Source organism: Nicotiana sylvestris, chromosome 12 (assembly GCF_000393655.2).
Source record: "Nicotiana sylvestris chromosome 12, ASM39365v2, whole genome shotgun sequence".
Classification (NCBI taxonomy): domain Eukaryota; kingdom Viridiplantae; phylum Streptophyta; class Magnoliopsida; order Solanales; family Solanaceae; genus Nicotiana; species Nicotiana sylvestris.
Window position 1 is genome coordinate 161,608,120 of NC_091068.1, and position 17,058 is coordinate 161,625,177.

Here is a 17,058-nt window from a genome sequence, read left to right on the forward strand (position 1 = left end):
CAAAATAAAAGATAAATATATCTCACACACTAAACAGCCGTGATAAATTTTTTCGATATGTTTCTCAAAAATCTCCACACTCTAAAATTCCTAAAACAATATAAATAATCATCAATTAGGCCATTATTTTAGAAGCAACAATGCCAAATCACTAAAGGTGATATCGTGAATAGAAAACGAACAAAAAACTACACTCAAACAATTTATAAAGAATAGATTTTAAAATATAACGTAATATTTAAAAGTTAGGTATGAAAATCGAGGCACCAGCGTAAATTCACAAAATAAATTAATATTATTTAAGTAAGTAAAAAGTAAATGAAAACCGAAAAGGAAAAAAAAGGAAAAAAAAGGAGAATAAAGCAAACTTCAAAGGAAGAACACAACCTAAACAATAAATAGATTCGCACACTCTAAACAGTCGTGATGAATTCGACTTTTGTTTTTCTTTAGAAATCTCAATGCTCCAAAATTCCTAAAACAAAATAAATATTCATCAATTAGTGATTTCTTCCGATATTTTTTCTCTCCATAAATATAAATACTCCAAGCTTTGTAAAACAAAATAAATATTAGTCCATCACTTTAGAAACAGCAATGATAAATCACTAAGGACCAAAATGGTGAATAGAAATGAACAAAAAAAACCACAGTTGGTCAACTAAAAGACTAAAAACAGGTATAACATAGAAAATCTTAAAAATAAGAAAAGAAGAATAAAATTTTGTGGAATCATAACTTACCGATAAAATCAATAATAATGCCACAATAGCGAAAAATATACCAACTGCAAAGCCAACAAAGAAATGAAGGGAAGAAAAATAGAGATAGGAGGAAAATAAAGAGAGGAGATGCAGAACAAAGAAAAGAAAGTAAAAACTGAAGGTAAGAAAAGCAAGTTGAAATTCTCTTCCTTTCAACAAATCTGATGGAGGAAACGGTTATAATTTGGAAATTATGGTAGCAATTATCGTTGTAACAGTTACTTTTCCTACATCATAACTAATGGAACAACTGTAGTAATACGTTACAAAATGAATGATTCCATTAGTTAAGTTTGGAATACAAATGGCAGAACACAGTTTAGTGGTATTCTAAAAGTGACTTGAGAAATTAAACCGCAATTAAGAGGACTCTTAAAAGTCTTTTCGGATAACGGTTCCGTTAATTGAAAGATAGGCATTTCCATTATTATTCCCCAACCGTTCCATTATTTAACTTGGAAGCATAAATAATTTGACATGAAAAATTAGAGTAAAAGGCAAAAAAAAAAAAAAAAAAAAAAATTAGCATTCCTTGATTGATAGGCATGCCACATCAAATTTCAATTGCCCATATATATATATATATATATATATATATATATATATAGATGATATTGAGGGATTCCATTATATTTTAAACGGAAAAAAGATAACTCTTCAAAGATCTCTTCTTGTTGAATGCTATATTACCTCTTTTATATCCTCGAAAGTGCAAACTTTTGAATACGTACCAAAAGCTTACATTATCTACTTAATAATTGATAATAATTCATACAAGTAGGGCAACAGCATATGAAAGAAATTGGTAGTCAAAATCAAAACATTTGAAACTAATTAATGGCCTTGACTTCCACCAGAACAACCCAAATTCAAAACTAAACCTACTAGAAATGGTCATTCACTCTCGTGCCCATTTTTCCTGTCTGTTCCTTCCCATTCTGCTAAATATGGCTCTACATACTATACCAACGTGCAACTTTTAATGTTTCGACTTTTCTTTTTCCCATATTTATTGCCTAATAAAGGGAACGTTAAAAGACCTACTCGACAATTGAAGAATCAAAGAGGTGTATCAGCAGCCGCTATAGTAATTAACATTTAATATGACATAAGCATCTTATAGTCCTCAAAGGGACACGACAAGCCAGATTTATTGACTCTTTTTTCTAAGGCTAAAGTTACAAAATTCACTAAAGAAGATTGCCCAGTTTTGCTTCTTTTTTTCAATCAACAACAACAACAAATTTAATGTAATTGATGTATGGGGAGAGTAATGTATACACAGTTAATGTATACACAGACCTTACTCTTATATATATATATATATATATATATATATATATATATATATATATATATATATATATATATATATATATTAGCATGATCATTTTGAAATATGAACACAATAACTCTAAATTCTGAATTCGTCTTTGAGACTGAATATGCAAAATGATGGGAACAGGTACAAGAGTGACTCATTTCAATTTTAAAGAGCATGTATATACAGCAAATGTTAGGTCCAAGCTTATTGTTTAGAAGAACAAAAGTAAGCTTAATACCTTAAATTCACCCCTAGCCATTTTATTATACACAAGTCATTCTGAATCAATAACTCTAAATTCTAAATTCGTCTATGCTTCTGAATATGCAAAATGATGGGAGCGGGGGCAAGGGTGACCATTTTCAGTTTTGAAGAGCATGTATGTATAAGCAAATATTAAGTCTAAACTTATTGTTTTGAACAAGAAAAGTAAGCTCAAAACCTTAAATTCACCTCTAACTATTTCATTATACACAAGTTGAAAAATAAAAGTATTGTATAAAGAAAATTAAAGGCTACGCTTGCCAGGATGATCAGCAGCTTGGAGTGTTTTATCAATAAGTTTACGAGCTTTCTTGCTACGAATCTCAACTTTGACACTTGAGCTTTTGTCCATCTTGATATATGGCTTCTTTGATTTCTTCAACTTTCTTACCTTAGACTTTATCGACTCCACCAAATTCTCTAACTGAATCCCCATATATTGACAAAATTTTTGTGAAAAATGAAAATGAGGATTTCTTTTTTCTTCTTTAGAATCCAAGAATGAATATTTGTTGATGGGGTTGGATTAGCAGACTGAATATTGTAAGTCACAGTTAGTGAAACTGGGAAAATATGACTGCTTTCTATTTATGGCTTTTGTGCTGAAAAATCTCGAATTTATTGAAGTTTGTTGCTTGCGTGTGAGACTATGAATCCATATTGAATGGAGAACCCTCCTAAAGAATTGGTCTCCCTTTCTCCTAATATTACGAGCCATGCCATGAAGCTTTTGACTTTTTCTTCCCATCTTTAAGGGGTCGTTTGATAAGCGGACAAAATTATTTCGGGATTATAGTGAGTAATTTATCCCACCTGGGAGGTGGAATAAAATATTATTTTCAAGTTTAACGGGATAAGGCAAGATATCTAGGATTAAATCTGGGATTAAATTTATAGGAGTACTATGTTTGATTGACGGTATAAATTTATCCTGGGACAAATTTATACCGTCAATCAAATAAAATATAAATTTTATCTCACACCTTATCTCACCTTGTCCCGCGTATGAAAAGACCCCTTAAAATGGTGACAGCGAAAATGAGATGAAATCAATGAAAATTATGCTAGGGTTTACAGTGGTCGAGAGAGAAAATGAGCTTTCTTTCATCTATAAAAATTGGAAAATGTACAAGTGTTTGTATCAGACCTCTTGGGTCTACCTATATGGGACCCGACCCAACTATGCAAAACTGAAGAGAAAGAAGTAAAGATAATTACAAGAAATTTTTACCTCATATAACAAAGGTTAACACCCTATTTATTTTAAATAAATATCATTTAAATAAATTATATTCTATAGATACCTTTTAAGGTTTATAGTAAAATATTTAATTTTGGTTATCTCCTAGCCCTAAGCCACTAAATATGTTATTTAGTTACAATATTTCCTTTCTCTCTCTACTTTGATACATCTCATTCTCTTCTCACATCCCATTAAAATTTCCGATTCTCTTCCTCTTCTCTGTCTAGCCAACGATTCTTTCCCTTTCACAAAACAACCAAAATCCTTACGAAATATTCTAAGACCAAGAGGATTAAACGATAATCAAGAAAACAAGGCCATACAATTCAAGCGATTGAATATCCCTTTGCTTGACGTGAGATCAAGAAAACAATAAGCACAGATTTCTCAATGGTAATCGATGAAAAAACTGAAATTTTTTAAAAATATTTGGGCTCCCTTCGCCATCGTTCTTTCTTGGAATGCTTGACGTGAGATCAAGAAAACAATAGGCACGGATTTCTCAATGGTAATCGATGGCAAGGCCTCAATCAAAGTGGAATACGATATAGTAGACCGGATACTAGGTGGATTATTTCGTTGCTCGACGACGGATTCGCCGGAAATTAGGGTTTGTTCTTGAACAAAGACGACAGAGTTTGGGGCTAAGCAACTTGATTTTCTGTTAATATATTTCAATATATTTTCAATGTATCACGATGTATTTTCATGTATTTCATTGTATTCATTGTCTTTTTTTCATTGTAATTCAATGTATCTTGTTGTATTTCATTGTATTCACTGTCTTTTTTTCATTGCATTTCAGTGTATCCCGCTGTATTATATGTATTTCATTATATTCACTGTCTCACAATATGCCATGAATGTATTCATATATTTTTTTTAATTAATATAATTTATGTATTCAGATGTATTATATAATTTCTCTGAAGATTGCTATGTTTTTGTGGTATTTTTTGGTTGAGAATCTTCTTTATAACTGAAAATACAAAACTTTTGTGTTATAATTGAGTTTGTTGAGTTATATTAGGAGTCTATTATGTTAATTGATTCACTTTCTGTTTTAAAAACAGTGTAATCCCCTATTTCACGCCGTGAATACAGTTGAATACAATAATCTGTCCAGCTGTAATCCCATGTTTCACTCCATGAATACAGTCGAATACACTCGAATACAACAACTGATTAGCTGGACTTCCCAGATTCACGCATATTTTTGCTACTGTATTCATGAATACAATAGCTTAAATACATCAAATACATCTTATAACCACACAAAAGGTATCTATAATCTGTAATAAAGTAAACGGTATCTATAGATGGCTAATTACTTCCAAAAGATAGTGCTTTATGAAAATTTCTCTAATTACAACTTATGTAGGCCTGGCCCAAAACAAATAAAACTAGTATAGCCAATCTAGCTAATCTGGACTAGGATCAATATTCCCAACATAAAAAGGGCCAAAAAATAACCGAGAAAAATATGGGTACCATGGGTAAAAAGAAAAAGAAAAAAGAAAAACAAAAACATACCGGATGCTAATCTATAAATACCAAACCAATAAGTAGGAGTTATGTATAGTATAAACTTTTATCATTTAAGTGAGGTTAAATAATATGTATTCTTACTTGATTGATTTGTGGTGCGAGAAAGTAATTTTTGTTTAAGGAAAAGAAAACTGACATGAATTGACGTTATAGTTCAATAGCTGCGATTTAGAAGGTAAAATAGGTCATGGCCATTCAAAATTTAAAACATCTAGTTGGGTGATCTTTTGAGTGTCGAAAATAGTTAAATGACTTTTCTGTTACAAGAAAAAAAATATGAGTTTACAAGGTAATTTCGAATAGTTTAGTGCTTTAATTGCAATGCTCTAATTCTGCTAAGCCCCCTCCTTTTTTTTCATATATATATTTATATATATATTTTTAAGAGATGTACAGTATTTACAAATGAATCAGATCAGTAGGGTTATCCTTGCAACTTGCAAGGTTAAAAAGGGCAGCCCGGTGCACTAAGCTCTCACTATGCGCGGGGTCCGGAGAAGGGCCGGACCATAAAGGTCTATTGTACGCAGTCTTACCCTGTATTTCTACAAGAAACTGTTTCATATTAAGTTTATAATATGAAAATATGTGGAGTGTATGCACAATATTGTGTTTAGACTAAATTTGTTAATTTAATCTAAATATTATTATAACTAAGCTCATATCAAACATTTTAAAACATCCAAAACAAAAGGCGATAAATTGTATAGATTAGGAGATATTATATGTTTTATAAGATGCTAAAAGGTCACATTATTCAAAATGTTAATTGAAATATAAAGTTTCTGATTCCTGCTAAACTGATGTGAAACCCGCCCTTTATTTGTTTGAGTGATTATGGATTTTAGGTAAATATTGGCTGCGGGGCAATAAGATCTTGATGGAAATTTTAGTTTTTTCATAATTCCAACTTGTTTGTTTCCCATTTCCGTCATACAAAATTCAATGGGGATAACGCTTAGATTCTACTCAAACTCACCAATAGAAAGTCAATTCACGTGCTTCAATTGTCCAAATATTATAATCTGCAAGGCAAAATTAATTAGTCAAATTAAAGCTCCTTACAAAGCAGGCAAGTTACAAGGCAAAATTAATTAGTCAAATTAAAGCTCCTTTTATATATATATATATATATATATATATATATATATATATATATATATATATATATATATATATCTGTATAGTATAGAAATAATATACAAATTTTATATATTTTTACGACTACCGATTAGAAATGATTTTGGGCAAACAAAATAGCCAAATGGGTTGATGTGAGCCAATATCTCACCTCGCGTTACAGTCTCGAAAGGTTCAAAAATGTTAAATCTTACGAAATTTTAATTATTTTTTTTTTGTTTGAATTACTCATATTTATTCATTAGTCTCAATTATTACTACTTCTTGCTTTTACGTCATTGATCTGTCCACATTTATTAGAATAAAGGTAAAATTATAATTAAAAAAAAAAGTTGACTGCTATTGGTCAAAGATATCTTTAACACATTCAGTATAAGAAGAAGATGTGTGTGAAATGAAATCATTTTATATGAAGTTATAAGAAACCCATTGATATTGAATGACTTGTATAGAGACTTCACATACATTCACTTTCCTATAAATAGATTAACTTATGGAAAATAAGAGAGCCATTTAATGGAATTAACATACCTCCCCTGGTTGTATTCATTCTTACAGCCGAATTAACTAGAATATAGCAAAGAAAAAGACATTTATATAGAAGAAAAGTCCTAAAGAAGTAATTATATTGCCATTTTCTAATAGGGAAAAATTAATTAATGTTCCATCAAAGTCTACATTTCAAACATGATAACATCATCCTTGACTGAATAGCTCAGTGATGACAGAGTAGAACCAGGACTTTCAAGCAGTTCAAAGTTAAGATGTCTGACCAAATTTTTTTTAAAAAAAAAAAATGCTTTCAAGTAGAAATTGAAGTAGTTTTTGTATTTTCAATTTTTTGTTTTTTCGTTTTTTTGTACCACCCACCCACCCCAACCCCAACCCGCAAACCCCCTCAATTTTTATTTTTTTTGTTACTTTTTTTTTATATTTTTTATTTTTTTATTTTTTGCACCACCCACCAATCCCAACACCTCCACCCTCACCCGCAAAATATTTTTCAACTTACACATTTTAAATACTAATTTGTAATTTAAGAAAATATACTTTGATTCTCAAAATATTAATAGTATTTATTTACCTTTTATACATAAGTGAAAGGCTTTGTTTATGCAAGATGAACATGGGTCAAGTTGGGCGGGTTGGGCTCTGACCCATTGTATAGCCCATCTTGACTCAGCCCATCTTAGCCCAAGTACACTTTCGATTGGGTTGGGCAATAACTTATTTATTGACCTAACACATCTTGACCCGCCCAAATTTAGCTCACTCCCCCCGTTTGCCACCCCTAGTTCCATCCAAATCCTCCAACCTACTCTAAATATCAGTTTGTTTTACTCTTTTAGTAAATACTAACTGAAAATTCGTGAGCCGAGGGTCGTCTATCGGAAATAGCTTCTCTACTTCCTCCTCATACCCCACTTGGGGATTTCACTGGGTTGTTGTTGACTGAATCAAAACAAAAGAAAAACATTTGTTCTGTGCTGAAGATGCAAAATCAGCCAACCGGAAGTTGTAGAGAAACTTAAAGCTTCTGAATTGTTGAAGAGAGTCTAGTACAAATAAAAATCCTGATATATCATCTGAAATTATACTACATGGCGCAAAATTCAAAGGTTAATTCCAGGGCTTTTTTCTTAACCAAAATGTGTCGTTCCAGAAATGCTGGCAGTTCAGGAGTGGTCTGTGATTTTTCTGAATTACATTTCCACAGAAGATACAGATGTAATTTACCTGTATGTGTATCAATATCATTCAGTATCTCCCGGCATATCCTATGAAATTACCACTGGAGGTTGCAAAATACAAACTCTGATATTATGCTTCTTCCTGAACACATTCATGTCCTTTTAGAGGTGCAAAAGTTTGTCTTTCTTATAATAACAATTCCAAACACATATTTCCTACAGATCTGACTTAATTTCATGACATATCAGGCAATATCCAAAGAACTGAGGAGGCAAAATTGCAAGATTTGGAAAAGGTTTTCCAGTCTTAGAAGTGCAGAAATTTGACCATCACAAAATTTATAGTCACAAAGAACAATGGAAAAAGGACTAAAGACTCGTGAAACGGTTAAAATCTTAGTTCTCAGACAAAGATCGACTCATACAAGTAGTGGAAATAGAATATTATGAGCAGAGGTCCAAGAGCAGTAATCTTCTCAAGGAAAATGGTCATCACTTAAGTTGCTGCTGCACATGAGCTCCTATTTTCTCCACTAAGCGTGCTACGAAGGGTTATAAACATAAAGATAAAACACACACACACACACACAAAATGTTGAAACTAGCATGCTGCTACGTTTTGCTCTTAATTTGCAATGTCCATTGAGTCGGCGAATTGGGAATTTTTCCTGTTAAACTTGCTAATGTAAAATGACTGGTTTATGTAGGCTCTCACCGAGAAAAAGTTACCTATCAGATCTTCTACCAAGCAAATTCATTTCCTTGATATTTTCTTTTTACTGTCTTTAGGATTTGAATATCCCCTCAGTCCTTGTAGTTGCTGTGTCCTTTTACTTCTAGCTACTATTCACGCCAATTTCGAATCACGTTCCTACATTACAATCCTGAGACGAGGATCTATTGGAAACATCTCTATCTCCACAAGATAGGGGTTGTTATTGTTCCTGCATTACAAAAGTGGAGTACCATATTCTTGAAGAGATTGGCTTCCATTCTTTAGTTGTTTGCACCATTAATTTCTCAAAACTACTGATGACAATTGACAAAGATTGTACATTAGTTTTTCCTACACAGAAGACTCTAAACTTTTGGAATCAATATAAAAACAGATCAAAAGTTTTAAGCAGAGAATATATATAAGCCACCACTATCAACAAGCTATATATGTCATTAAGTCGAAATACTACTTTACCAAAACCTAACCACCCCAAAAATCCATAAGATGGGCAGCTTTCTTAAGCAAAAACACAAACACCTGGTATGCAAAACTACTCATCACAATCTCCACCACCATCACTCTCAAATCCCCCTCCAATTTCACAAATCTTATCCCAAAAACCCTTCTCCACCGGTACAACCGACAATCTAGGTTGTCTAAAAAGCCCAAAACCCTTCAATCCTTCATTTTTCTTCATCTCCGCCAGGTCTACAGCCCTCCTCATCTCACCAACCGCCTTTACATCCACCGCACCACCACCACCATCATCATCTGTGTACCATTCACGCGCCACTGAGACAACACCCACAACGCGCCGGGCTTTGGACCCGGAGTGGTAGAAGAAACAAAGGTCTCCTACGTTCATAGACTTCATATACTTCTGAGCTTGCTTGTTTTTCACTCCGTCCCACTTTGATATACCGCCGTTTGCTTCTTGGTCGTCCCATGACCATTCTCCTGGCTCTGTTTTCAGTAACCAGTACTGTGTTTTTCCCCCCATTTTTAACCTGACCTTTGAGCTTCTGCCATTTTGTATTCCTTTTTATATTACTATTTGTTTGGCGGGAGTTCAATAGATTTGGCGCGAAATATTTTTTCTTTTCATTTTAAATGATGTAGTACTTGGTAATGTCATGGTAAATGATAAATCTACAGAAATTAACAGGGCTTACTTTCAATTATGGTAGTACTTTCAATTAAACCGATATAAAAATAATCGAAACTATTGGAAAATTACAGAAAATCTAGGGTGTGTTTGGTACGACGGAAAATGTTTTCTTGGAAAACAAATAGTAATCTTATTTATTTTTCGGTATTTGGTACGCAAATCAAGGAAAATATTTTCTCAAGAGTATTTATAAATAATTTTGATACAATAAACATGAAGCCATAAACTTTCGAACCAAAAACTTTTCGAACCCACAAATTTCATAAACTTCTGAACCGCAAAACTTTCGAAACCGCGAAATTTCGAACCCCTAAACTTTATAATTTCTAAACCCGTAAACTTCGAAACACATAAACCTCCGAACTCATAACTTTAGAACTTGTAAATTTTTGAACCTGTAAACCGAAAGATGAAAAAAGTAAAACTGAAAATATATTAAAATAATATTTTTTTTCCAAGGGAGGGGAATGGGGGTGGGGTGCAGAAAAAAGGGGAGGCGGGGGGAGGGGGTTGGGGATGGGGGTGCAGAAAAAAACAGAATTTTAAAATTAAAAAAAAGTAAAAAATAAATTTTTTTTCTTGGGGTGAGGGTGGATTGGTGAGGATAAGTAATAGGAGTGGAGAAGGTTGAGAAAGAGTTTTGGAAAATGTTTTCTCTCCTCTTGATAGGGAAAATATTTTCCTCCAATTGGAGGAAAATGAGTTGATGAGGAAAATATTTTCTAAAACATTTAAGCCAACCAAATATGAGAAAATTGAAAAATATTTTCCGAAAAATATTTTCCTTCATACCAAACACACCCCTAATTTTAATTACAAGTAAACAGAAAAACCAAAATATAGTACTAGATATTATCATTTTTTAATCAAACCATTGACATCCATAGCTGCAATTAAAGTAATGTATCTTTCAATTGAAAACATGTCGCATGTGATTACCTTTCTTTCTGACTTTTTCATTGAGCAACTGCGGCTATAAAAAAGTAAACGTGAGCCTACCAAATGATCTTTGAAGTAGATTATGAAAACCAACCAAAGATAGAGTAAGAATTTAAAGTTTATGAATTTATGAATCTAATCTGTTTAAATTATTAGATTCTAAATTAATAAATTGTACATACCCGATAAATTTTAAGACAAAAATATAATTGGGATAAAAATTATTGAGTTCGGCCGAATCCATATGTTGTGTTCTAGCTCTAGGCGATTTAAAGGTCGGAGGTACACTTTTGGATTCAACCAAAATTTTCTCTGTATAGAGGGTTTCCACTATTAATATATCACTATTTTCTAAAAACGGATACATGTATACATGTAATTTTTGCTGAATTTTACGGTTGTCGGTGACCCCTCTCGGTATAGCATAGGTCCGCCTTTGGCTCCGCTCCTAATAAGATAAGGCAAGGATCAAGGGAGATCTCGTTGTTGCATAGCTCAGGTCGGAGCAAGGTGCCATCGGACGTTCAACAGGTAGTCTCACGATCGGGCACTCATGCCCCGACATTGTCATTGTATACTCCCGTGGGTCGGAAGGCGGCGGGGAAAGGAGGGGGACACTGGGCGAGATCTATCAGCAGTGAATTCCCCATACAAATAGAGGCACGTATCTCCCAATTTATATGGCAAATCTCGGATTTCGAATGTCAAAACTTCTTAATTTTACTCGTGACTTCAGACATATCATCTTTAATTTTTTGAAACAAAATTTATATATCTAGAAATTACTTTAAAAAAAGTAGTATAAGCACTGAGACAAAAGGAGTATAATAATAGGTGTTGTAAATCTTGCCATTCTGGAAGCCATTAAGATTTCAATTACTCTGCATATCAAGAGAAATGAACTTGGTCACGAATAAATCCTCGGTCAATTCTTTAGCTCAGGGGAGGATGTAGGTTTTCGTTTACAAGTTCAACTGATATAATTTTTGACACATAGTATAGATTTATTTGTAAAACTTACTAAAATCTCAACAGATATTAGCCTTCGATGCGAAAATTTTTAAAGCTGGACTCATTATCATGGATTCGCCTTTGCTCAAGCAAACACTACACAATGCATGTTAAATGATAAAGCAAGAGCTTTACATCACATTCCCAAACGATTAATAAGACACTAAAAGCTCATAAATAATTACCAGTTAGTAAATATCTCAATCACACAATGAATGAGATTCAAGAATCAGAATATTACATGATCCAATTGTATTAACTGATTAATAAACATAAGCTGAAATATATTAAACATTTTTGGCATCAGCAAACATTTCAACTAGGGAATACCAAGTACCAGAAACTCCAAAAAACACCCCTAAGGCTATTAATCCCAAATCAAAAAATGCTCCTTTTCGATCCATATCTTCTTTAAATACTTGATAATGGAATAATGCTGGCAAAATAAATCCTAGTGTACAACAAGTACTACTACCAACCAATGACATAAAATCAGCAAAATTAGGTACCAATAATGCCACTAATGTCACTCCCAAAACAAGTATCCATCTCATCCAAACACAATAATTTCCATCACAAAATCTCCTCTCAAATACCTCAAAGGCTGGATTTAACATCAATGGAAATGTGAAGAACAAATTAATACAAAGACCAACTTTTACCAATGTGCTCAATACACCTTTTCCCATATTAGATGTGACAATATCCTTTGTACTTGAACCAAATGCAAAATACCCCATTACTCCAAATGTTCCATATATTAAAGCAATCAAGAACATTGACAAAGCCAATATTTTACCATACTTAGATTTGTCTTTCATTTCTGCTTCCAATGGTATAGCCATTCCAACACCTTCAAATGAATATAGCGCGACGCCTAATCCATAAAAGAAAGTAGAAACTGTCCCGAAAGCATGTATATCAGACGGCCATTGATTCGTAAAAGTCATCACATCTTCAACCATAACGACACCCATTGCACCAATTTGTGCTACATCCGCAAATATACTCAAAGGGGCTAAAAGTGTCAATGAGGGAATTGAAGTTAAGCCCAATTGAAATGGAAAACAACCCCATATATACAAACTTTTAGTAGATGAAAACAAAGGAATTCCAATTCCAAAACCTTTTGATAAACTCAAAAGATGAGATAAAGTATTGCCAATGAAAATAAGATAGCCAATGCAGAATCCAACTTGAGCTAAAACAATCATAACATCAACAGCAAATCTACCTATTGGACCACAAACAACAAAACCAAGATCTCCAAAAGATGAAATCTTGGAATCACCAATTAAAGAAAGATCAAGTCTTTTTCTTGTATGAATTAAAAGCATCATACCATGATAAGTTAAAGCAGCAACAGAAAATAGGGTAACAAGACCAGTAATCCAACCAGTTTTCATAAAAGTATAAGGTAAGCCAAGAACACCAGCACCAACAATAGCAATAAAGAAATTGGCAAATGTTTTAGGAAGACAAGATTTTGAATTTTCAAGAATTGGGGTTTCTTCTTTAGGTAAAAGATACTCTTTTGATGATTCACCAATGGCAGCTTTTCCATTGCAGCCAATGGCCATATTGGCAACGATTTGTATGAATGGTTGTGACCAGAAGAGAATGAAATGTGAAAATGATCAAAAGGGATTAATTTTAATGGAGAAAGGAAACCATTTATTTGATTCAGTTTTTATCATATCAGATCTCTATGCTATTTCCTGTTTGTGTTATGATACCTCACACCTGCAGTTATTAAAATCTTGAAATACTTTTGCGTAAAGAGGAGACTTTAGTGGCTATTATGAAGCAATGTGTCCCATTGTTTATTGGTAACTTCTCTCCTACTTCTCAGGAGAATCCTGTGGTAAAAATTGAATTTTATTAATCAAATTAACTATTCTATTTATTTATGGATAGATATGGTTGGAAAATGTTTATTACTTACTAATTCTAAATAGTTTTATGTCTTATTTTTTGTGTTTAGTCTGTGTAAAAAAGAATGCTTAATTTTATATTTAGTAAATTTTTAATTTCAGCAGTTACATATTGCGAAGTTCCCTTATAAGAATAACATAACATGTTTAAATTACAAATTCAAAGTGTATTTTTGTATGTTATACACACGATAATTATAATACTGCAATATTCAATAGTCTACTTTTATTCTTTACATTTTAAAATTTGTGCCTAATCAAGCTCCAATAACATCAACAACGGCTTGTCCCAAATGAGTTGGGATCAACTATAAGAATTTTTTCTTCTTTCTTTAGACTCAACTCATATCATCATTATAGCAAAATAAAATAAATGTGAAAGTGAAAAAAAGGTGTGTGTATATATATAACAAATATTTTCCTATAATAAGCTTAATTTGGTAATATAGAAGATAATATGAACCGATTTCCTTCCAAGACAATTTTTTACACTTAACATTTTTATCTCTATTTTGTGTAAATTATATGATTAGCATCCATCAAGATCTACAATTATGGTCACCTAATTAGTGGCTCAAGTTAATTACGACATCATAATTATAATCCAACTATAAGAATTTACTAGCTTGGCTTTATGTTCCAACTCATTACTGGAATAAATGATTTATAACTAATCATATGTATCTAATGTTAGGGGAACATTTTCTCTCTTTCTCACATTATAATCATTTATTTTTGAGAGGTTATTGACTCCTCTCGATTACCATCATTAATTGCCTCACTAGCTGTGAAAATAGCACGAGCTAGCCCGTTTTCGGACTGATAATTAAGAAGTAGTCGACATTTGCAAAGTTACTAAAAATAGCTACTATTTTGCTGAACACGGAAAGTTCCAGCATAATATGCTGGATTATGGAGCTCCTACGTATAAACTTTCAGTATATTATGTTGGAACTCCAGCACACGGAAAGTTCCAGTATAATATGTTGGATTAGGAGCTCCTACGTATAAACTTCCAGCATATTATGTTAGAACTCCAGCACATTATGGAATTCCAACACATTATGCTGGAATCTCATATGTAAAAAATTCGAATTCCAACATATTATGCTGGAATTTTTCCGGATTTTTAAGGGTGTTTTTGTTTAATTTTATCTTTAAATAAAAAAATGGCTAAATTTTGATTTCTTTTAAAAGTATGACTATTTTTCAATTATCAATTGTAAATCTGACTATTTCTCATTTTTTTTCCCCCTCACTAGCTCCGTTAGGACCAACTAATAGAAGGGTTAAGTGTTAACAATTGCTAAATACAAATACTTCAAGCTGTAAGTATTGATTATGGGATATATTGAATAAATTATTGACTCATATGAGAATTTTTTTTGGAATATATTGTTGACTTCTATGAGGAATATTGATTATTACTTTGATAATATGCCAACTAAGGTGCATTAAGACACCAAGATATTATAACTCCCAAATAAATGCATAAATGAGTTACACATAAAAAAACATAGTAGTAAAAACATTTAAAGACAATTATGTAGCAAAAACTTGCAGATTAAACTCCAAACCCCCTTTAAATAGTAGTAGTACATGTTTACACTCAATCCACACAAATAAGAACAATTGTGTTGGTTTTTATAGTTCTAGCCATGGCAAAAAACCCTAGCATGGGTAGGAAAAAGATCAAAATTGCAAAAATAGAGATGAAGAATCACCTCCAAGTTACCTTCTCCAAACGTCGTTCAGGACTTTTCAAGAAAGCTAGTGAATTATGTACACTATGTGGAGTTGAAATCGCCATTATAGTTTTCTCCCCTGCAAGAAAAGTTTACTCTTTTGTCCATCCTAATATTGAGTCTATTATCGATAAGTTCCTTTCAAGAAATCCTCATCCAATAATCTCCAATCGACTTCATTTCGTCGAGGGTCAACGATATGTCAATGTCCTTGACCTTAACTTGAAACTCACTCAAATACTTGTTGAGCTTGAAGTTGAGAAGAAAAATGGAGAAACACTTAATCAAATGAGGAAAACTAGGCAAAAACAATATTGGTGGGAAGCCCCTATGTGTGAACTTGCTTTACATGAGCTTGAGCAATTAAAGGATTCAATGGAAGATTTGAACAAGAATGTAACCACTCATCAAAATAGTATTTATTCCTCTTTGATTGCAAATGGTGTTGGGATTTTTGATAACTATGACATCAAGCCAGTTATGGATGCTTCAAATTACACTAATAACCATATCTTGGATTATGATCATGGATTCTTTTAATGTTTTATCCCTTCTTTTGGTTAAGTTAATCTAGCCAGTACCTCACTGGTGGCCTTTGGTCTGAGTCCTTTGTTATTCAGTTTGTGTATTGCAATTAAGCAACAACAAAATGTTGGCTGATCTCAATAGATGTTTCATTATTAAATGATATTAATATAGCGTAATGTTTCTTCCGTTTCCTAATTATAGGCTGTTACCTCTATAATTATCTTTTAAGTGACATGACTGTATTAAAATTCGCTAACTACCAAATCAATAAGTAATTAAGTCGGCTCGGTGACCGAGGGCTTGCGTGGAGGCGGCATTATGACCAGGCTTTGATGTCACTTTAATATTCTTTTTTTAGGCCCGAGTGAAGGCACATATGTCGAATGGATTCACAATAAACAAATGCGATTCAAAAACATTCAGCCATTACTATAAAAATTATTGGACATCAATCTCAGAGTGCGCCTCTTCATGACAGTGATTAAACGAAATTTAAGCAGAGGTAATGAAGGGAACCTGCAGGAGGCTGAAAAGTTGTAGTGCACTAGCGCTAGCTAGTTAAGGGCTCATTTGTTTGCACTTAATGGAGGTCTGAATCTTAATCATTCAGATCTCAAATTAAGTGCGCTTATTTTTAAAGTCTGAATATTTATTATTCAGATCTTAATCATTAAGTGTGTTTGTTTTTTCTACTTCACAATCACTTAATGGGTTTGAATAGGTCTGTATGATTAAGATCTATAACAGAGATTTAATTTCATTAGGATGCTATTACATATTTATTATTAATTGCCGTCACCGTCTACCATTATCAACTACCACCATGCCATCACCACCACCATCGCCACCACCTCCAACACCACCACGCCACCATCATCCTCAATCATAGCTGCCAACATTATCGACCATCACTACCCACTATCCCCACTACTCCGACCACTATCATTCTCACCCACAATCATCACTCATCCACCTCAACTACCACAACTGACCACCACATCACCATCAACAACCACAACCAGCACTGCCCATCATTATAAC

The 17,058-nt window shown here is 32.8% G+C and overlaps 3 protein-coding genes across 3 annotated transcripts; 1 reads left to right on the plus strand and 2 right to left on the minus strand.

Moving 5' to 3' along the window:
- Nucleotides 1-8,990: 8,990 nt before the first annotated feature.
- Nucleotides 8,991-9,721, minus strand: LOC104229321 (uncharacterized). Its single transcript, XM_009781946.2, has one exon. It carries the CDS (start codon nucleotides 9,690-9,692, stop codon nucleotides 9,243-9,245), a length of 450 nt encoding a protein of 149 aa, XP_009780248.1. The 5' UTR covers nucleotides 9,693-9,721; the 3' UTR covers nucleotides 8,991-9,242.
- A 2,233-nt stretch (nucleotides 9,722-11,954) lies between these two features.
- Nucleotides 11,955-13,550, minus strand: LOC104229320 (amino acid transporter AVT3B-like). The gene has a single exon (XM_009781945.2). It carries the CDS (start codon nucleotides 13,388-13,390, stop codon nucleotides 12,098-12,100), a length of 1,293 nt encoding a protein of 430 aa, XP_009780247.1. The 5' UTR covers nucleotides 13,391-13,550; the 3' UTR covers nucleotides 11,955-12,097.
- A 1,852-nt stretch (nucleotides 13,551-15,402) lies between these two features.
- On the plus strand, nucleotides 15,403-16,029 carry LOC104229324 (agamous-like MADS-box protein AGL62). Its single transcript, XM_009781948.1, has one exon. It carries the CDS (start codon nucleotides 15,403-15,405, stop codon nucleotides 16,027-16,029), a length of 627 nt encoding a protein of 208 aa, XP_009780250.1.
- The last annotated feature ends 1,029 nt before the right edge of the window (nucleotides 16,030-17,058 follow it).